Source organism: Vombatus ursinus, unplaced genomic scaffold (genome assembly GCF_900497805.2).
Source record: "Vombatus ursinus unplaced genomic scaffold, bare-nosed wombat genome assembly UNPS02014890.1, whole genome shotgun sequence".
In the NCBI taxonomy this organism is placed as follows: domain Eukaryota; kingdom Metazoa; phylum Chordata; class Mammalia; order Diprotodontia; family Vombatidae; genus Vombatus; species Vombatus ursinus.
In genome coordinates, this window is record NW_020954668.1 from 1065378 (window position 1) to 1088279 (window position 22902).

Sequence of the window (22902 nt, forward strand, 5' to 3'; positions counted from 1 at the left end):
TTATTATGGCCACTGTGTGGATTTATTTTGCTTGACTATGTTTATCTGTTATGCAGGGTTTGTTTGTTTTTTTTAATTTTTTCTTTCTCTTGATTTTTAATTAGAAGATAGGGTTAAAGTAGAGGATTTGCAAGAGTGTTCCCCACCCCCAAAAAGGGAATCACTGAAAAAAAATTTTAAATGCACAGAAGATAACAGAGGTAATTTCAAAAGAAAGCATGAATAAGTATAACAGTTTTTAAAGTAACATGTGGAAGTATATATGTTTTTCAAAAGAAGTGCTATGAAACAAAGATTAAGTTTGATATATAAGTCTGTTTTTGTGCTACATATAAGGAAGTACTCTTTTTTTGGGTTAAGTTCAGAATTTAAAAAAAAAAATTAAATGAAAGATTATGATAAAACAAAGAGGTACCACAGGATTGGAGAATGACAAATGATATCCCAATAGAAGGAAGGAAGGAAGGAAGGGAGGGAGGGAGAGAGGGAAGGAGGGAGGAAGGGAGAGAATAGTTTTTTAACTATAAATGATTTGAGACTAATTTTGATTCCTAGGAAAATTCTAGAACATATTTCTGAAGAGAAAGTTGCTGAATATCTAGAAAGGGGATTAGCAATTACAAAGAGCAGGAACGGCTAAAGCCATGCTATAAGAACAGGCCATGCCAGATTATACTTATGTCTTTTTTTGATAGGATTATTAAATTGGTAGATGAAGGGAATATTGGGGATATAGATTTTGGAAAAGCTAAAATAAAGTATTTCATACTATTTTTATAAAGAAGAGGAAGAGATATGGATTAGATAATCATACAATCAAATGAATTCAAAATTGGGTGAATAGGAAGACTCAAAGAGTTATTAATGGTTCATTGTCAATGTGGTAGAAGGCCTACAGTAGAGTACATCAGAAATCTATTCTTTGCCCTCTGAAAGTTAACATTCATCAATTACCTGGATAAAGGCATAGATGACATGCTCTTATCAAACTTTCAAATAATACAAAGCTGAGAGGGATGGCTTAGGAAGTAAATGATAGTGTCAGGATCTAAAAAGATCTTTACAGGCTAGAACACTGAGCTGCATTTAATAAGATCAATGTCTTGCACTTGAGTTAAAAAAAATCAACTTCACAAATAGAAAATAAAGAAGCATAGAAAGAAGTTGTTATAAAAAAAATCTGAAGATTTTAGTGAACTACAAGCTCAATATGAGCAGTACTGTGAAATGGCAGTTAAAAAAACTAATGCTAAATTGGGCTGATAAAGAGAGGCACAGCTTTCAGATATAGAGAGGTGATAGTTGTATTAAGTACCTTCCCCTTATTACACCTCACCTAGAGTATAGATAGTATTGAGATCTGTACAACATAGCTTAAGGAGGACACTGATTAAGGAGTTAAGGAGTATTAAGTGGTTCCTTGAACTTGTCTTTTTGATTTGCCATATTTTCCAGAAACTCAGGACCTACAGTATACAAGAGGCCCTGAAGGTACCCTTCGCCCCTCCCTCCCGGCCCTGAGCTGTTTGCACCCCAAGCTGGACTCCCTGTATGTCCTTGAGAGTGAAGACTAGTCACACTAGTCAGTCTGCACTACATTGGGAAACTGCCTGTACAGCTGAAGTCTTGTAGGTAAGTAGATGATCACATCTTCATTTTCTTACAGTTTCCCAAGGAAAAAAGAATGCTGCTTTTGCCATCTTAATTATTCATGATTTCTCCTCCCCTAACACTCCCATTTAGGTGGAGATTTCTGTTTCCTCTCCTCTCTTTGTAGAAATTTCAGAATATGCAAGCTTCTATTTGGATTGTAAACTCTTTGCCCTTGCTTAGGGTTCCACATGCAAGTTCATTTCTCTTATAATAAATCTGGTTGCAATGCAATGTCTCTTGGATCTGAGATTTTTTTTTTGGTTAACAAAAGGTAGAAAGTATCCAGAGCAGAGGAATCACCACATCAACCATTAAAGTGATTTTCCTAAAGCACAGGTCTGACCATATTACCCCCTACTCAATAAATTTGAATGGTTCCCTATCACCTTCAGGATCATATACAAAATCCTTTTTGACATTAATAGTTCTTTATAAGCTAGCCCCCTCTTACATTTCCAGTATTCCTACACCTTACACAGGCAACTGGACCATAAAAGTTTTTTTTGTTTCACCCATAACTGAGAACTTTGTGAAGTGGATTTACATTAGCATAGGAAAAATACCCACAGATGCAGCCTCCTGCCTTCTCAGACCTGGTGGATTTATCACTATGCAGGAGGAATTTGTATATTCCCTATGGAGAAAAATGGTGACAAGTAGAGAAAGGGGAAAGGACGTCACAGCTGATAAACAACAAAGGCTTTTGTCCCCTCAAGGAGATGGTCAGAGGATAAAACTAGGCATCTGTAAACAGAAGACTCTCAGATTGTACCCTTTCTCTTCAAAGGAAACTCAATACTAAAAAAATGTCATTATTTAACAAGACTGAATCTGCCTGGGCCTCATCATTATTCTGTGACCCTCTGACTGGAGCCTATGACTAAAGGGCAGAGCCATGAGCTCAATGGCCTCTATTTAAGGAGTGGGCCCAACATAATCTCTCCTTTTCCCACTGGCTACACTGCTTTTAGACTTCTCTGGACTTCCCTGATTTTCAGCTTTCATTTGTGTATTATCTTTCTCCATTAGAGTATAAACTCCAACGGGTCAGAGACTCTGTTTTGTTTTTGACTTGCAATTGAATCCCCAGTACTTAGCACAGTAACTGGAAAGTAGTAGGCATTTATTGTTTATTATTATCCCTATTTTGTAGATAAGGAAGCTGTGGTTCAGAAAGGAGAAGTGACTTGACTGTGTACCTAGGTAACAAGCACTCTAGGCAGAATGAGAATTCAACTCTGATTTCCAGTCCAACACTGAAGCAGATGTGGGCTGGGCTGCTTCACATATAATAGAAGAGAGAAAGCTTATAAAGAGGAGGAATAAGGGTTGAGCCCTGAAGGAAAAACAAGGCTTAGATAAATGGGTAGAGGCAGGAACCTTAGTGAAGATCATGAATAGGATGGTATGAGATAGGCTGATGAAGGGAAATAGGGGGAGATAAGATTGGAAAGTTGGAGGCCAGATTTTGGAAGGAATCTTAGCCTTCTCAAGATCTATAACTGGGTGATAAGATACATCGAATTTTTGTATACCAGAGGCTAAGCAGGAGTAATTTGTTGTAGAAATGAACAGTAGACGAAGAAATACTAAATGGTTAACAAGGAAAAAATGGTTTGAACCAAAAACTTACGTAAGATAAGGTGTCAGAAACAATGTCTCCCTGATGTTTCCTTGTCTTTTCAGGCACTTCCATCTGCTTGGAACAAGACAGTAGTAGTCAGAAAAAAAAGACCAAAATAGAGCACTTAATACTGAATGAAGAAAGGCATATCAAGGGTTCTGGGACTAATAGGAAAAATCCATAGGAAAAATAAGAAAGATGGAGATTAGTAATTTAAAGCTAGCTAACCAGAACTAGCTAAATTCAAGAAAGAGATCAGGATAAATATTTGTGCAACAAGTTGGGAATAATAAGCTTGTAAGAAGTCATATGACTTCCATATATTAAATGTGACACAATAATTTCCTCTGAGACATAGGTTTACTTAGACTAAAGGACGAGAGGAAGGTTTATGGGCTGCAGTTTCTACTTATAGTATTGTTATACATACAAAAAATTTTTTCCTAAATAACTTGTACTTACTGGACTCGATGGTTCCTTATGGCTTCTCATGCTGTGGATACTGCCAATTTCTGTTTGAGAACTGGAGTGTGATAAACCTTCAAAATAGGGCCTAAGAAGTTTGAATACAGAAATAGTAATCTTACTTACTCAGAACTTTATTTCAAGAATTCAAATAAATCTCATTTGTCCCCAGAAAACCTTAATGCAAAAGAAATTCTCAGCAGATACCAAATTTAATGGAAAACTGAAGTTGGAGCTTCTAAAATGAACTAGATTTAGGAAGATTTCAAGTCTGACAGCCTTCTCCCAGAGGAAACTTATGAATAAACAACCTCATAACTGGAATACTCTCATAAGATCTGTTTATTGAGGCTATGTAGTACTCACTTATTCATAAATTAAAAAAGAAAAAACAAAATAAAACATAATTTAGTGTCAATCTATTCATGAGAAGGGCTGCTGAGAGCTTCTTAACAGAAGGAAAAATATTCACGAACTTCCTGTCAAAACATGTTCTGAAGATAAAAAGGAAAAACCAGAATGCAACTTAACCAATTTCAAAGGAACAAAAGAGTATCTGAACATTTCTTAGCTTAGTTAGATAGGGATGATGAATCTGACTTGGTTGCAGTGAACCTCTATCAATCTCCTTACCTTAATTTTGGTTTAGGAGTACTGAGGACACTATCATCATCTTCCATTTCAGGGCCACTGTCACTTGGATTCTCAATATCTAAGGTATCATATAGAAGGTCCAAGTCCTCTTCAACTTCTGGGACATGCTCTGCTGGGTCTTGCTCTGAGTCTAGCACCTATATTTAAGAAAGAAGAACACAGAATAAAACAAAGCTCAGGTATCATAGGAATAATCAGAAATTTAAGCAAGTGACTTGCTGTAGTTGTAAACAAAAGAAGCTTCCAAGATCCAATGCTGACTTGGTCTTCAGAAATAAAAAAAATGCCAAATTAAATTTTGATATAGAAGTCTTTCTATTAAAGACTTTGCAAACAACCCAGATCAATATGATTGCAAGTATTTTTTGAAGTAATTCTAATGTAAGCCGATTTATAGAAATATTGTTTGGATAGCTGTACAGAGGCAGAAAGGGGAGAGACTGGAGGCAAGGGAGCTCAATTAGGAGACTTAGATTTAGCAATTAAGAAAACACTAATAACCTTAGGGTGAGTAGTTTTGGTTAAGTGGTAAAGCCAGAAGCTTGAATGTGAGGGATTGAAAAGTAATCAGTAATTAAGGTAATGGAAACAATGAGTACAGATACCTAATAGAGTTTGTGTGAAAGGGAGAAGATGCATTGACAGTTACTGGAGAGGATGATGAGGTCAAGTAAAGGTTTCTTTTAAGGATGGGAACAGGGAGAGGATTCTGGAAAGATGGTGGAATAGGTTAGAAAATTCCCAGCTCTTCAAAATTCCACCACAAACAAGATAAAATAATGTCTCAAGCTTAACATAGAGCAGTTAAAAATAAATAAGGGTAGGGGCAGAACAGTGATCCTCCCAGGGCAGAGAAGATCTAAAGAAAAATCCCAGGATAAGGTTTGGTCTCTGTGAAGAATAAACACCTCTGGGCTAGTTCCTCTTAAACAACAAGATGTAAGCCCTAGAGTTAGCCCTAGAGGCAGACTCAGGTCTAGCAACAGGAAATTTTACCTCCTGGGACTATGAGGAGAAATTGGGCATCTAAACTGGGGAAGATTGAGGGAAGCTCTGCTGAAAAGCAACACCAGACCCAGCTGTGCTGCAGAGACATGTCTTTGGGCAAGAAGGAACCAGCACCTGCCCAGTAAGTGCAGAAGCAGTGGAGCAGTGACATGGTTGGCTGTGGGCAGTTATTGGAGGCAAGAGGTCTAGGTTTTGGTTCCAGGCTAAAAGGGAAAACTGAAGCCAGAGGCACCATCCCCCATATTCTAGGACTAGAGGTGATTACAAAAAATGTGCTGCTACAAATAATAAAACAAAAAGAGTAGGCAAAGGAGAAAGAATTCAACCACAGAAAGTTACAATTCATCTTCAGATCATACTGAAGCTAAGAAATCCTCTGCTACCCCAAAAAGGAACGCCAAATGGTCACCTGCCCAGAAAGAATTTATAGAAGAACTTAAAAAGGACTTTAAAAATCAAATGAGAGAGATTGAGGGGAAATTTAAAAAAAAAATAAGAACAATCCAAGAAAAACAAGAAGATTATGAAAACAAAGTCAACCAATTAGAAAGGGAGATCAAGAATCTTAAGGAAGAAAATGACTCCTTGAAAATCAGAATTAGCCAAGGGGAAACCAGCAAAATCATAAGAAACCAAGAAATAATAAAACAAAATATAAAGAATGAAAAAAATAGAAGAGAATGTGAAACATCTCATAAAAAAAAACACAACTGACCTGGAGAATAGATCAAGAAGAGAAAACATAAGAATAATCGGACTACCTGAAAGCTACGATCAAGAAAAGAATGTTGATATGATAATGCAAGAAATAATTACAGAAAATTGTCCTGAAGCATTAGAACAAAAGGAAAGCAAAAATAAGAAAAATTCACCTATCACCACCTGAAAGAGATCCTATGAGGAAAACTCATCATAGTCAAATTTTGAAACCCCCATCTCAAGGATAAAATATTATGATCAACAAGAAAATAAACAAAACAAAACAATTTAAACATGGTGATACCACACAATAAGAATCACACAAGACCCAACAGTGGTGACACTAAAAGACCACAGGTCTTGGAACGTTATATATTGAAGAGCAAAAGAACTGGGGCCACAGCTGAAAATATCATACCCAACAAAGCTAAGCATAATCCTGAATGGAAAAAAAAAAAAAGGACGTTTCATGAACTGTCAGACTTTCAGGATTTTGTGGAAACAAACAAAAACAACAACAAAAAAACATAACTAAACTTAATAGAAGATTTGACATACAAGAGCCAAGAGAAATACAAGGTATATACCAAAGACTAATTACAAGGGACTCAATAAGGACAGACTGTTTACCTATGTTATGAGGAAACGTAAAAGGTATGTGTAAGATTGTTATTAGTAATTTGGTAATTCGTAAGACAGATTGGAGTAGACCTGATTGTGATATGACTTTAAAAAGTAAACCTATTTAGGAACAGCTAAAAAGAATAATTATACAAATAAGGGGCCAGAAGAAGAACTAACACAGAGGAATTAAATGGAGGAGGAGGGCTGGTAGTTCTGGAACCTTACTTTCACTGGGAATGGGTTCAAGAGGGAACAACACATATATATCTAGAAGAGTATAAAAATCTTCTAAATTCAGAAAGAAATAAAATGCTAAGGGGATAGGGATGGTGGAAAGGATAAGGGGGAGATCTTTAGAGGGCAGAGTGAGGGAGAAGGTTAAAGTGGAGTATAGAAGGGTGTTTCGATTAATGGGAATGGGAATATAAAGGAAGTATCCTTGGAGGGGGTAGGTTAAATGATAGGAGGGTAAGGTAGTGGGTAGAAGTAAAACAAAGGAGTCAGGAGGGACAGGAAATAAATAAGAGATAAGCACAAACATAAAATAAAGATCAGGAGTAAAATTTGTTATAGAAAAAGGAGCACGGTGATAATCATGATCTTGGACAAAGTTAAGGCTGAAAGAGAGTTAATCAAAAGAGAAAAATAGGGAAACTACACTATGTGTCAGTCATATTCATCAATGTTGTTTGGAATATCTAAAATAACTACACAGTATAAGGCTGGAATACTGCTGGGACTTATAGGGGACAAACAGGACATATAAGTATAGTATGGTCTTACATAGACGCATATGAATCTATATGTCTGAGTATGATTGTAGATACCTAAATTTATGTATGTATATATGTATCTTTGTGTATATGTGTATGTACATATGTATATATGTGTTTATATATATAGTATATATAAACATATCTGCACTTAATTGCCTCCTTCTTTGGGGCAGGGGTGGGGGGAGGAAGGGGAAAAAAGAACAAAGTAAAAAGTGCACAGGAGAGAGCAAAAGAAAACTTACAAGGAAACAAAGGAAAGATGGACAGCTCTGAACACAACGTGCAGTATTTATTACATAGGCTTTCTTGCAATGGAAATTTATTGCTGTACATTATGAATCCTCTCTTACATTCTGCTGTGTACATGGCAATATTTTTTTCCCTTTTTTTATTTTGTATTTAAGTTTCAAATGTTTCTTTTTCTTTTCTTATTGTGTATTTAAGTTTTAGTATTTAAGTCTAAGATTTGGAAAAAAAAAAAGATGGGAGCAATCTAGGCATCTTTATTGATATTGGGGAAGAAACCAAAGGATAAGAGATTGAGATGAGAGAAACAAAGAGAGTATTCTAGGAGATAAACTTCTGAAAGAGATGGGAGAGATGGGATTAAAGGCACATGCAGAGGGATTGGTAATGGCAAGGAAAAGGGTCATTCTTCACCAGAGACTAAAGCAAAGGAAATGAGAATGGGATATGATGAAGATGGGCTTTGGGCATGGAGCAGAGAAGAAAAGGGAGTTTGCAATCATCAGAATTAGGTTTTTCAATAAAGGAGGTAGCAAAATCTTATACTTAAGGCATGGGGAGGAATAATAAAAGATTTAATAGGCGAGAAGACTTGAGATAATTACTGTTGAGAGTATAGGAAGATCAATCATGGAAGAATAATGAGATTGCAATGCTATAATGTGGACTGGGGTGCTAATTAATGCTAATTAGGTAACAAATTTGGACTTTTTCCAGGAGTATTTAGTATCTCATGAATAGAAATGAAAAAGGTACATGGGTTAACTCATGTTGAGAGCTGGTAAAGGATGTCTATCAAAAGGACAAGGGAACAAAACATTCAAAGGTAATTAATAGTGTAAGGCTAAAGTAGTGGACCTACAGTAAAGACTGTGATGGGAAGTAAGAACACGGGGAAATGAAATGGGAGAAAAAGGACATAAAATCAAGAATAGATTTGGAAGAAAAATTAGACATTGAAGAATAGAAGTTATAGCTGAAGAGAGGAATTCATAATTCTGGATCACAGAGGTGGAATAATTATGGGTGATGATCATATCCTTCATCTGATCATCTTTCCTTTAGTGTGGGTGAGGTAGACTGAAGGTACAAATGTGGAAATTTTGGAGAGTGAAGAATTGGTGGTGTACAGTAGACAAAGTTGACCCAAGTTCAAATCCGGCCTCAGACACTTGACACTTAACTAGCTGTGTGACCCTGGGCAAGTCACTTAACCCCAACTGCCACACACACACACACACACACACACACACACACATTATTTGCTAGAATGCTCTCTCTGTTAAAGTTAGTGCTGTTAGTAATTTGTAGGCTTGCCTTAAAGAAAATGGCACTTTTCAAAAAAATGGAAGAACCAATGAGGTTCTGCTTTTCTTGAACTGAGTCATCAACAAAGGCGAACTGGTCCCTGGAGCCAAAATGATGGGAATTTTGAGTGAAGTTTATGATGAAAGAGAGGAAAACTGAGTAGAGTCTAACATGAAGATATTTTGGGAGAGGAGATTTCAAAAGGTTAAAAGAATTCCAAGAATTAAATAGGGGAAAGTTAGCTAATGAAGGACAGGAAGCTCTCAAGAATGAGATTTTGAAGACACAAAGAAAAACAATTCTGATAAAGAGGAAAAGGAAGAGAAGTTTATCACTGATCAGCACAGATTTTATTTAATTCAATTTTACCTTATTTTCAGTTCAAATTCTCTCCCTCCCTCCCTTACCCACTGAAAAATAAAAATAAAATTCATTGCAAATATTTAAAGTCATACATAACAAATTCCTTCATTTAGCCATGTCCCCCTCAAAAACCCACAAAGCTTCAATCTGTGCTCTGAATCCATAACATCTCCATCTGGAGATGGACATCATGTTTTATCATGAGACCTCTGGAACTGTGGTTAGTTTCATTCCACTGATCAGAGTTGCCAAGTCTTTCAAAGTTGTCCTTAGAGTATTGTTTTTTGTTTGTTTTTTTGCTTTTTGGAGAGGTGATTGGGGTTAAGTGAACTGCCCAAGGTCACACAGCTAGTAAGTGTTAAGTGTCTGAGGCTGGATTTGAACTCAGGTCCTCCTGACTCCAAGGCCAGAGCTCTATTCACTGTGCCACCTAGCTGCCCCTACGTTTTTAATGTATAAATTGTTTTCTTGGTTCTGCTTAGTTCACTTTGCAATAGTCTATATAAATATTCTCAGGTTTCTCTGAAAACACTCCCTTCATAATTTCTTAGAATAGTATTCCATTACATACACATGCCATAACTTATTTAGTCATTCCCCAATTGATGGGCATACTCTCAGTTTCCATTTCTCTGCCACCATGAACTACTATATATATTTTTGTATATGTGAGTCCTTTTTTTCTCTTTGATCTCTTTAGAGGCATAGACCTAGTAGTGGTATCTTAGGTTCAAAAGGTAAGCACAGTTTAATAACAGCTTTTGGGGCATAGTTCCAAATTGCTCTCAAGAATGGCTAGACCAACTCACAGATGAGAGCGCAGGAGAGGAGTAAACACCTCTCCTTAGATCATACCACCTTGGAAGAACTGAAAATTTGCAGATCCCCAGGAGTATCTCCGAAAACAGCTGCACAAAACCCCTGAAGCTTGGGACAGTACACCCTCCACAATGGAAGCAGAGCTTACCTTAACAAAGAGTTAAAAAGTCAAGTAACTGGCTGAGAAGATGAGCAAACAGAGGAAAAAAACTAAGACTACAGAGTCTTACTTTGGTGACAAGGAATAACAAAACATATAACCAGAAGAAGACAACAAAGTCAAAGCTCCTACATCCAAAACCCCCAAGAAAAATATTAATTGGTCTCAGGTCACTGGAAGAGCTTAAAAAGGATTTTGAAAATCAAATAAGAAAAGCAGAGGAAAAATTGGGAAGAGAAATGAGAGTGATGCAAGAAAATCATGAAAAATGAGTCAACAGCTTGCTAAAAAAATTTTCCCAAAAAATGCTGAAGAAAATAACACCTTAAAAACAGACTAGATCAAATGGCAAAAGAAGTCCAAAAAGCCAATGAGGAGAAGAATGCCTTAAAAAGCAGAATTGGCCAAATGGAAAAGGAGGTCCAAAAAGCTCACTGAGGAAAAAAATTCCTTAAAAATTAAAATGGAGCAAATGGAGCTAATGACTCTATGAGAAATCAAGAAACTATAAAACAAAATCAAAAGAATGAAAAAAATAGAAGCCAATGTGAAATATCTCATTGGAAAAAAACAACTGACCTGGAAAATAGATCCACGAGAGAGAACTTAAAAATTATTGGACTACCTGAAAACCATGATCAAAAAAAGAACCTAGATATCATTTTTCAAGAAATTATCACGAAAAACTGCCTTGTGATTCTAGAACCAGAAGGTAAAATAGAAATTGAAAGAATCCACCGATTACCTCTTGAAAGAGATCCCCAAAGGAAAACTCCCACGAATATTATAGCCAAATTCCAGAGTTCCCAGGTCAAGGAGAAAATATTGCAAGCAGCCAGAAAGAAAAATAATTCAAGTATCGTGGAGCCACAGTCAAGATAACAGAGCAGCTTCTACATTAAGGGATTAGAGGGCTTAGAACATGATATCCTGGAAGTCAAAGGAGCTAGGATTAAAAGCAAGAATCACCTACTCAGCAAAACTGAGTGTAATCAATGAGGGGGGAAAATTAACTTTTAATGATGTAGAGGAATTTAAGGCATTCTAGAGAAGCCAGAGCTAAATAGAAAAATTGACTTTCAAATACAAGACTCAAGAGAAGCATGAAAAGGTAAACAGGAAAGAGAAATCATAAGGGATTTGTTAAAGTTGAACTGTTTACATTCCTACATAGAAAGATATTTCTAATTCATGAGACCTTTCTCAGTATTAGGGTAGTTGGAGGGAATATATATAGACAGAGGGCACAGGGTGAATTGAATATGAAGGGATGATATTTAAAAAAGAAAATTAAGAGGTAAGAGAGGAATGTACTAGGAAAAGGAGAAAAGAAGAGGTAGAATGGGGTAAATTTTCTCACATAAAAGAGGCAAGAAAAAGCTTTTACAGTGGAAGAGAAGAAGGGGGGGTGAGAAGGAATGAGTGAACTTTACTCTCATCAGATTTGGCTTAAAGAGAGAATAACAAGCACATTCAATTGGGTATGGAAATCTATCCTTCCCTACAGGAAAGTAGGAGGGAAGGGGAAGATGGAAGGGAAGGAGGGGCGATAGAAGGGAGGGAAGATTGGGGGAGGGGGTAATCAGAAGCAAACTCTTTTGAGGAGGGACAGGGACAAAGGAGAGAACAGAATAAATGGGGACTGGGATAGGATGGAGGGAAATATGGTCAGTCTTTCACAACATGACTATGGAAGTGTTTTGCATGACTGAACATGTATAACCTATGTTGAATTGCTTGCCTTGTCAATGAGAGTGAATGGGGAGGGAGAAGAGGAGAGAATTTGGAACTCAAAAGTTTTAGAAACAAATGCTAGAACAAATGCTAGAAATTGTTTCTGCATGCAACTGGGAAATAAGATACAGAGGCAAAGGGGTATAGAAAAATATAAGGGGAAGGGGATAAGAGAAGGGAGGGGAGTAACAGAAGGGAGAACAGATTGGGTGAAGGGGGAATTAGAATGCAAGCTGTCATAGGGTGGGGGGGGGGGGAGGAATGGGGAGAAAATTTAGAGCTCAAAATCTTGTGGAAGTTAATGTTGAAAACTAAAAATAAATAAATAAATTGGAGAAAAAAAAAGAGAGAGAATGGCTAGACCAGTTTACAGCTCTACCTATAATGTGCTAGTTAACAGTACCTACTTTGTAACAGTCCCTCCAGTATTTATTTTCCTTTTATGTTAACTTTGCCCACCTGATGATTCTGAGTAGAATCATTTAATTTGCAGAATTTAATTGTAGAATTGTTTAATTTGCATTTCTCTCATTATTAATGATTTATAATATGTTTTAAATATGGCTATTAATAGATTTCTTCCTCTGAATATTGACTATTTATACCCTTTGACCATTTATCAACTGAGGAATGATTGATTCTTCTAAATTTAATTCTGTTTCCCATATATTTTAAAAATGAAATCTTTATCAGAAAAACTTGATACAAAAGTTTTTTCCCATTTGCCTGTCTATCTTCTAATTTTAGCTGCAATTGTTTTGTTTGTTTGAATTCTCCTATCCATATATCTGACAGGTAATTTCTTCCATATTCCTCTAATTTTCTTATGATGTTATCCTTTATAACTAAATTAGGTAACTATTTGGAGCTTACTTTGTTATACGCTATGATAGGTTGATCTATACCTAATTTCTGCCAAACTGCTTTCCAGTTTTCCCAACAACTTTTGTTAAATACTGAGTCTTTACTCTAATAGCTGAGATGTTTGAGTTTATAAGATACTAAGCTATGGTGCTTGTTTAATTATATATACTGTGTACTTAATCCATTCCACTGATTACCTATTTCTTTCTTGGTACCAAATTGTTATTGTTGTTGTTTTTTTAAAACAATTATGGCTTTAGAGTATGGCTGAGAACTGGTACTGCCAAGGCCCCCTTCCTTACCACTTTTTTTTTCATTAATTCCCTTCCTATTCTTGATCTTTTGCTTTTCCAGATTAACTTTATTATTTTTTTCTAGCTCTATAAAGTAATCCTTTGGTATGGTACAGAGTAAGTAAATTAATTTGGGCATTATTGTCATTTTTTATTATATTGGTTTGGACTTATTCATAAACAATTAATATTTTTCTAATTATTTTGATTTATGCTTGTTTAAAGAATGTATGTGTGTTCATATAGTTCCTATATATGTCTTGCCAAAAAGACTCCCACATATTTTTATTTTATATATTTGCAATTATTTTAAAAGGAATCTTTCTTTTTACCATTTCTTGCTAGGTTTTGCTGCTTAATGTCAAGAAATTCTAATTATTTGTGAATTCATTTTATACCCTACCACCCTGATTAAGCTGTTAGTTGTTTTTTTGTCGACTCTATAGTGCTCCCTAAGAAAACTACCATATCACCCGCAAAAAATGATTTTTTTTTTCCTCTTTGCCTCACTTCTTCCCTCAACTTAATATTCTTATCTTATAGTTGGCATTTCTAGTACAATACTGAGTAGTAATGGTGATAATGGGCAACTTTGCTTTATCCCTGATCTTAGTGGATAGTTCTTTAGTTTACTCCCATTACAGATAATGCTGGCTCTTGGTTTTACATATATATTACTTATTATTTTAAGGAAAACTCTATTTATTCCTATGTCTTCGAGTGTTTTATTTTACAGGAATGAGTGCTGTACCTTATAAAAAGCTTGTTCTGCACCTACTGACATAATCATAATTTTTGTTGTTTTTATTAAAGTTACGTCTACAATTTTCCTAATATTGGAACCAGCTCTAAATTTCTAGTGAAATCCAGCTTGGTCATAGTGTACAATCTTTGTGCTATGGTGTTGTAACCTCCTTATTTGAAAATTCTGTTTCTATATTCATCAGGGATATTGGTCTATAGTTTTATTCTCTTTTTGGACTCTTCCCAGTTTAGGAGTCAAGACCATATTTTTGTCAGAGAAAGAATTTGGAAGGGCTCCTTTTCCTAATTTTTTCCAAACAGTTTATATAGTATTAGAATTAATTATTCTTTTAAATTTTTGGTAGAATTTGCTTCTAAATCCATCTGATTCTGGGGATTTTTTCTTTGGGAATTGATTTATAGTTTATTTAACATCTTCATATTAAATATTTCATTTCTTTTTGTGTTAATCTGGGCAACTTATATTTTTGTAAATATTCATCTACTTCATTTATTATCCATTCTTATTCATCAAATTGTGAGTTTTATTAGCATGTAGGACAAAACAGTTCATAATAATTTCTTTGACTTTGTCTTCATTGATTTCTTTCTTCATTTTTATTACTAATAATTTGGGTTTTTTCTTTTATTTTTAAAATCAAGTTGGCAAATGGCTTAACTATTTTATCTTTTTCAAGAAAAAACCTAGCTTTATTTACTGATTTAATTTTGGGGGCTTTAACTTTCTTAATCTCTTCTTCGATTTTCAACATTTCTGTTTTAGTGTTTACCTGAAGGTTTTTAATTTGTTGATTTTCTAAATATTGTAGTTGCATGTTCAATTAATTATCTGCTCTCTCTCTTCTCTGGATGAAAGCATACATAAAAAAAATCTGGTAGGTTGTCTCATTGCTGTCATTATCTTTAACAAAACTATTGTTTCTGTGATTTGTTCTTTGGCCCAATCATTCTTTAGTTATTTAGTTTCCAATTTATTTTTAACCCTTGCTTCAAAGGCTTATATTGAATATAATTTTTGTTGCATTATAGTCTGTAAAAGATGCATTTAATATTCTTGCTTTTCTCCCTTTATTTGTAAGGTTTATAATGCTCCTAAACATGGTCAATTTTTTTGAAAGTGCCATGAACAGTTGAGACATATGTATACTATTTTCTATTCCTCTTCAATATACTCCATAAGTCTATCACATTGCAAAAGAGATTTTAAAAATATAGGTAGAAAACCAAGGGAAGTGAATAGAGGATGCTTAAAAGTATGTTAGATTCTGTAAAAATATAGTGTCAGGAGTGCTAAAACTAAGAATTAGTTGAGGCTGGCAAGGAATTCTAAAGCTGACAAAAAGGCTGGGTTTTTTTTAGCTATATTGAGGAAAAAAAGAATTTGGATACAACAATAAAATTGTGGCTCAGGATGGATGGGATGAAAAAAGGTGACAGAGAGAAGACTGAATTATTCAGCTTCCATATTGCTAATTTTTTGTCAAGGAAAATAGTACTGGAAAGAGTGAACAAAAATGGCAAGTAGGGAGATGAATACTAAAGAGAGAGATAGTAACAGATCATCTAGCTTCCTTTGATGAGTTCAAGATAAACTACAATACACAACACTAAAACACTCAGGGAAGTGAGTAGTGAACCACTGTCAGAGATCTCTGAAAGACTGTGGAGTATTGAAGTATCAGAGAATAGCAAATGCTTCCCAATTTTCATGAAGGGGAAGAGAATGAAGTAAAAAGTGGACCAATGAGCTTAACTCTGATGACTGACAAAATTCTAGAACACATTTGTAGCAAGTGTGACCAGGCATTGTTTTGGATCCTTGTTGTTTACTGAAGACTTTTTTTTAGAACTGATGACATCTTCCCTTAACAAAGTTAGCTCTTTGACAAAGTATAAACCTTGATGACTTGGGTACCCACTGTCCCTTTTATATCACATTCGTGACTACTATTTATTTATCATTAATTCATAAATACCTGAGCTTGGACTGAGTTCTTATACTCTAAGTGCTTAGACTTTAAAAAGGAGGATGAAAAATGAAGGGAAGAAAAGAGCAATGATGTAGGACAGTGGAAGCTATTTTGCTAGAGGCAGTAGTTTACTGGTAAATGTTTAACAATTACCTCCCTGAAAAAAAAATATACGTGACACACTTTTAAGTTTAATTTACATTATTCATACTTTCTGTAACACTTCAAATCTACACAATCAACAAAACAATAAATTAAGTCATTATCTGCAGCGTTTGCTGATTTCTGAGGTATAAATGCTCAAACTGAAAATTTAACAAATGGCTCTAGCTGGATCTAGCACAACCTTGTCTGGAGGCAAGGTTACACAACCACATATGCTCTCTAAGGACTGATGAACCTCAAGAAATTTATATCAGATGAAGAGCTCTGAGATGAAGAATTGCTAGAGTACACAGAGAAGTTCCTAAACTAAATTTTCTGGACCAAGTCTAGATTCCTGGTCATGCCAAGTTCTTGAATAAGCAGGTTGAACCAAATGGAGGACTCTCTGAACTAAAAATTCAGACTCTTAGGATTAGAAGATCATAATAAGGAGCAGAGCCACGATGTGAAGGAACAAACATAAACTTTGATTTCTATTTTTCTTTTAAGTTATTCAGACTTAGGCCCTCATCATCTGTTTTTTGGTCTATTGTTAATAGTTTCCTAATTAGTCTGCTTGGCCAAGTTTCTTTCTACTCCACAATCATCTGCACACAGTTGCCAAAGTGATTTCCTTTAAGGAAAAATCTGATGCTATCATTCTTCCATTCAATAAACTTCAGTAACTTCTAGGATAACATATGACTGTCCTGTTTAGCTTTCAAAGCACTTCACAGGCCCCTGCCTACATATCAAGCCTTATTATAGATTACATCTCTTCCTGCACTGTATGATCTGCCAAACTGCCCTTTTCTCTCTTCCGCACATGTGGCATGATTTCTCTATGACTTTGCATAGGCAGTATCCTATGCCTGGAATGCACTCCCTCCTCACCTTTGCTGCATAGAAACTGTCACTTCCTTTGATTTAGCTCAAATACTGCCTTCTACACAAAGTCATACCTGATCCTTAGAAAAGTTAGTGCCTTCCCTTTATAACTAACTTGTAATTAACTACTTTATATTTATTGTGTATTCCACATATTTCTTTATGTACATGTTCTTTCCTCTGATAAAAGGCAAACTAGAGAACAGGAATTGTTTCCTTTTTCATCTTTGTATCCTTAGCACCTACCAGTGCCTGACACAAAGTAGGCACTTTAAATTGCAGAGATATGGGAAAGTAGAAACCAAATCCCTTAAAACTCCAATAAGTTTTCTCTTGGGGTTGGGGATGGGGAGCAGGGCAAAGAAGGTAATAATATGTCTGGATCATAGGTTCCCAAAGTGGGCAATACTGCCCCTAGGGGACACTTAAATGATCTAGGGGGGTGGTAGCAGCCTCAGGTGCAACTGGGGGGCATTGAATAAAAATAAGGGGGCAGTGGAAGCATAAGGAAAGGAGAAGAAAATTTTGAAAAATTGTTCATATATATTTCACCTGTTGTGTAAAAGAGTTAAAGTCGTAGTGATTTTATTGTTTTCCAAATAAACACATAAAATGCAAGCTATAACTGATCAACAGTCAAGTCCTTTGGGAGGTTTTAACAAGCCAAGTGTTGGCAGGTGAGCATGTCATGCATTATCGAGAAGTCCAGCGTGCGTCGGCAGGAATATGTGTGTGTAATGACTTGTTTACAATATGATACTATATGATTACATGATGTAATACTGCATCATCAAAATTTCACTGTAGGAAAAACTCTACAAATTTATAATAAATTATTAAGTTTAAGATGCATCATTTTAAAAAAATTTTATTTTGAAATGACTCAGATTTCAAAAAAACCATTAAAGGTTAAAGACAGTAGGTTTCCAGAGGGGTGCTGAATGGTTTTTTCCTTTTGAAAAGGGGGTAGTGGGCCAAATAAGTTTGGGAACCTTTGGTCTAGATGCTTATAAAGGTATCTGACAGGCACATTTAGGATTGATATAAGGAATAACTTCCTTAACAATTATAGCTGCCAAAGCAGAATGAAATGCCTCAGGAGGTAATAGGTCCTCTTCTCTGTGGAGGACTTTAAGCAAATGATGTTAGATATTTTACAGAGGGAATTCTTGCTGGCTAATGTTTTGGATTAGATGGCCTCTGAAATCCTCCCCAAAAGAAGCTATGAGTCTGTGAATGAATAGTTCTAATATAGTAAAAGGAAATTTAATAGGGATAAATGTTAATCCTACATTTATGCTCAAACAATACATGATGGAGGAGGCAAATCCAAATAAGAGTTAAAGTAAAAAAAATTGGGGGAAGGAGGTTAGTGGACTGTGAGTTCAATATAAGTCAACAGTTTATCAAAGCAACCTAAAAGACTATGCATAACCTATATATTATATATTACACATTAACAGAGCCACAGAGATTTTTAAAAAATGACACATAGTTCCAATATGGTCAGAAGATATATGCATCACCATGTCAAGCTTTGTGCAAATGACATATTTCAGAAGGGGCAAAGACAAACAGGAATGCTCCCAGAAAAGGGCAACCAGGATGGTGAGAAGACTGGGGATAGTTAAACAGACAGTGAAAACTGAGACAGGAGATGACAGTTATTTTTAAGTATGTGAAAAGTTATTAAATGGAAAAGGAATTTAGCTTGTTTTTCTTGTCCACAGAGGGCAGAACTAGGACTGATGGAGAAAGCTACACAGAGGGAAATTTTGACTTAAAAACAAAACTTTCTAACAATTCAGAACTATCTCCAAGTAGAAGGTGCTATCTTAGAAAGAAGTATGTTTTGTGTCATTGGCTGGAAGGATTTGTCAGTAGGGAGATTGTTGCTACAGCAGAGGTTGGACTTCTGAGACCCTTCTATCCCTGAGATTTTCTGATTTAAATAACCTTAATCTCAATTCTCTTCAGCTATTGATCTTCCCTGTTCCTGGGTAGTGACTACCTCATGTGGACCATGACATCTAGGCCAATTCCAGGCACGCTTTTCACTTATTTCCTGGTCATTTCTTTGTCACTTACCTTGACAAGTGCCTCTACTGCCCTGCCATTTTTATATAGTCCAAATGGTTTAGTCAACTTTGGGAAAATCAAAGTGAGAACTTATTTTTCCAAAGACATTTTTATGCTACTAATCACCCTTGGTAGGCAATCACTCAATTAGGAGAGTTACATTCACAACCTACATATCCATTTTAAGCTTTTTTAAAAAATGTGTTTTTTAATAATTTTTTTTATTTAATAAAGCTATTTCTAGAATAAAGGAGTTCTAAAGCACTGCTTTAAAATTAATCACAATATGATATAGTAAAATAATAATAATAATAACAACCAAATTTTTCCTTGAAAAAAAAGAATTAATAAAATGTACCTCCCTCCCTTCACTGCTAAGGTGGGGGACTACATATATAGAATACTACTTACTGCCAAAAGAAGATCATGACTTAGTTTTGCTGAACTTTTCTGCCCCTTTTGGTAAGAAGCAATGATTCTCTGGGAGGAAGAGGGGGCAGGGATATATTCAGGAAAGAATGACATGTTATCACAAAGGATATCAATAAAAATAAAATAAAATGAATCACAAACCTGGTTTCAATATTGTTCCAAGATGGCTGTTTAATTTGAAGACACGCCATCAAAAAGGTAAGTCAAGAAAGATATGGAACACAGGCCCAAAGAAAGGAGAAATTGGGACCTTGGAAAAATAGCGTGTTTTGGCAAACTCAAATACAATGTTAACATTAAGATGAAAGGCAAAAATTTAACATACAGCTGACATACCTCATCAGAAACCTTAAATCTTCGCAACAATGCCACCACCTTCTGCTTGAAGTTTTGTTGCTGTAAGCCAAGGAGGAAATAAAATCAGTAATCACAGAAACAGCATCCTTCTGATAATACACAAGATATAGGTCAGTTTGATATGGTGACTTAAGTAACCACATAATCTCATAGGGTCTGTTCTCCTATTGATACAGAAGATTTTTCTCAATAAAGCAGAACCTTACCCACTACAGCAAGTATAATTTGTACACAATTCCACTTGGATAATTTCCCACCATGGGGAAGCCCCTAAGCTTGACCTGGGGAATACAAGGTCTCCACAAAAAGCTCCATCCCATCAGAAAAATATGTCATTGGGACTGCAACAAAGAAACCCAGGACAGATCAATATGAAATATAACGTTCCTTAATTCACAGGGAAGGGAAGCATATAGAGTTTATTATTTTTATCTGTGAGTATTATCCAACCTTTCCTTTTATATATTGCTTTTATTAAATTCCAATATTTACTGACAGAATCACCCAAAGTACAACTTTGGCACATTAAATCCAAAAACATTTTAGTCAAAATACTAAATTATCAACCAAGTGCACACAAAATGACCACTTAACCTTACAAGCTGCAGCCTAAGTAAATACTGTTAATATGCTATTCTCTTGAATGGCTTAAGAGCTTATAAATCTACTTTATGAAGATATGAAGATCACTTGAATAGTTTCCCTTCTTCTGAAACTATAATTCCCTCTGCTCTTTATTTCCTGTTCTTAAGATATCCTCTCCTACATGCTTATGATACAAACAAATTTATATGATCTTGAGTCAGAACGCATATCTACTCCTTTTGTTCCTATTTATTCATGGGCTGTTAAATGAAGCTAGAGAACTGGATCCACTACATATTTAGGTTACATAATCTCAACTAGGCACTAACTCTAGCAAAGTAATCCTTTTACACCTCCCTGAATTGCTTCACTATCCCACTCACCACACTGGCTTTTCTAAAACTTTTTATCCTTCCTCAAATCTGCCATAGTCCCTACCACCCCCAACTCCAACCCTTATAGCTGAGAACTTTGCCTGCTGTTTCTCTAAAGAAACTGAGGCTATTCATCATTCTCAACTCCTCATTTCACAGCATTCAGATGCCTTCCTCCACAAGATGCCTTCCTTCACTCATCTCACATGAAGAGGTGACCCTTTCCCTTGCCTAGGCAAACTCCTTTACATGCAAAAGTAATTTTATTTCTTCCCATCTTCTCTAGCAGAGTCCCCCTTCTATCATTTCTACTCTCACTAATTTTCAATTTCTCTTTGTCTACTGGATGCTTCCCTGCTGTATTTAAACAAGCTCACACCTCTACTATCCTCCAAAAAACCATCATCAAATCTATCCATCCACCCTTACTATCATCCTACATCCCTCCTCACTGTCTCAGTTAAACTCTTTGAGAGAAAGCTATATCTAAAATGAGTGTCTCCAATTCCTTTCCTTTTATTTTTCCTAATTCTCTGAGGTCTAGATTCTGGTGTCATCATTCAACTGAAACTGTTTTCTCCAAAGCTACAAATGATTTCTTAATTCCAAATCTAAGGGCTTTTTTTCAAACCTCATCTTTCTTGATCTCTTTGAAGCCTTTAATATTGTTGATCACCCTCTTCTCCTTGGTACTATCTTTTCTCTAGGTTTTCATGACATACTTTCATGGACACTTTGCTTTTTCTGGGTTCTCTTACCTGTTTGACTCCTGACAATCTATTCCTCAGTGTTTTTTGCTGGATCCTTCAGGCCATAACTACTAACTTTGGGTGGTCCTCAAGGCTTTGTCCTCGGCTCTCTTCTCCTTTCCTTCTAAACTGTTTTGCTCATCATTACCTAAGGATTCAAATATCATCTCTATGAAGATGATCCTTTAGATCTAATTATCCAGCCCTAACCTTTCTTCTGACTTCTTCAGTCTTACATCTCCAAATGCCTACTGGACAACTGGATGTTCTATAAACATTTTATCTCATAATGTCCAGCACTGAATTTATCTTTTCCCCAAATCCTTTCCCTTTTCCTGACTCGATGACTATGAGAGCATCATCATCCTCTCAGTCACCCAGGCTCTCAACCTAGGTGGTATCCTAGAGTCATCAATCTCCCTCACCCTCCATATCTAATCAGTTGTCACATCCTATCAATTCTACATTCATAATCTCTCTGATATGTATTCCCTTCTCTCTTTTGACTTGGCCACCACAATGGTAAAGGATCTCATCACCTCATGCCTGAACTATTACAATAAAAGTTGGTCTCCCTGCTTCAAATCTCTCCCTCCTCCAATCCATCCTCCAACTCAGCTATCAAGGTTATTTTCCCAAAGTGCAGGTCTGAATGTCTTATTTCCTCAATAAACTCCAGATGTCTTTTGAATTACTTCCAGGATCAAATCTTCTGTTTGGCTTTTAAAGACCTTTATAACCTTTAAAACCCTTACTAACTTTCCATTCTTCTTAAACTAACTCCCCTCTACATACTCTGTAACCAAGCCTCTCTGTTCTTCCTCAGACAACACAGTCCATTTGTTTCGACTTTTCTCAGGCTATTTCCCATGCCTGAAATTCTCTCTTTCCTGACCTTCACCTCCTAGTTTCCTTGGCTTCCTTCAAGCCTCAACTGAAATCCTACCTTCTACAAGAAGCTTTCTTCTGGTGGTCCTTATTACAGTGCCTTCCCTCTAAGATAATCTCCAATTTATCACATACACATACATACACACACATACACACACCACACATACATATATATATATAAGCTTGCTGACTCGACAATATTATTTTTCAGTAAGTGCTCAAAAGCACACATGTTCACAACTGGTTTAACCATACCAACTTTAATGTACCATTCAAATACATGGTAAAAAAAAAAAACACTTATCACTTATAATTATGATCCCATTGATCATTACTGCTATTATTAGTATGCTATAACCAGTTAGGAACAGAACAGTA

General features: G+C 35.7%; 1 protein-coding gene across 1 annotated transcript in view; it reads right to left on the reverse strand.

Annotated features, from left to right (window-relative positions):
- Positions 1–22902, reverse strand: part of PACS2 (phosphofurin acidic cluster sorting protein 2) — a gene marked incomplete at its 5' end in the record, with an annotated part of 225535 nt that overhangs the window by 117938 nt on the left and 84695 nt on the right. The window contains 4 exons of the mRNA XM_027842835.1: positions 3287–3349; positions 3740–3830; positions 4376–4533; positions 19905–19964. Of these exons, the coding sequence (XP_027698636.1) occupies positions 3287–3349; positions 3740–3830; positions 4376–4533; positions 19905–19964 (372 nt within the window). The remainder of the gene's footprint in view (positions 1–3286; positions 3350–3739; positions 3831–4375; positions 4534–19904; positions 19965–22902) is intronic.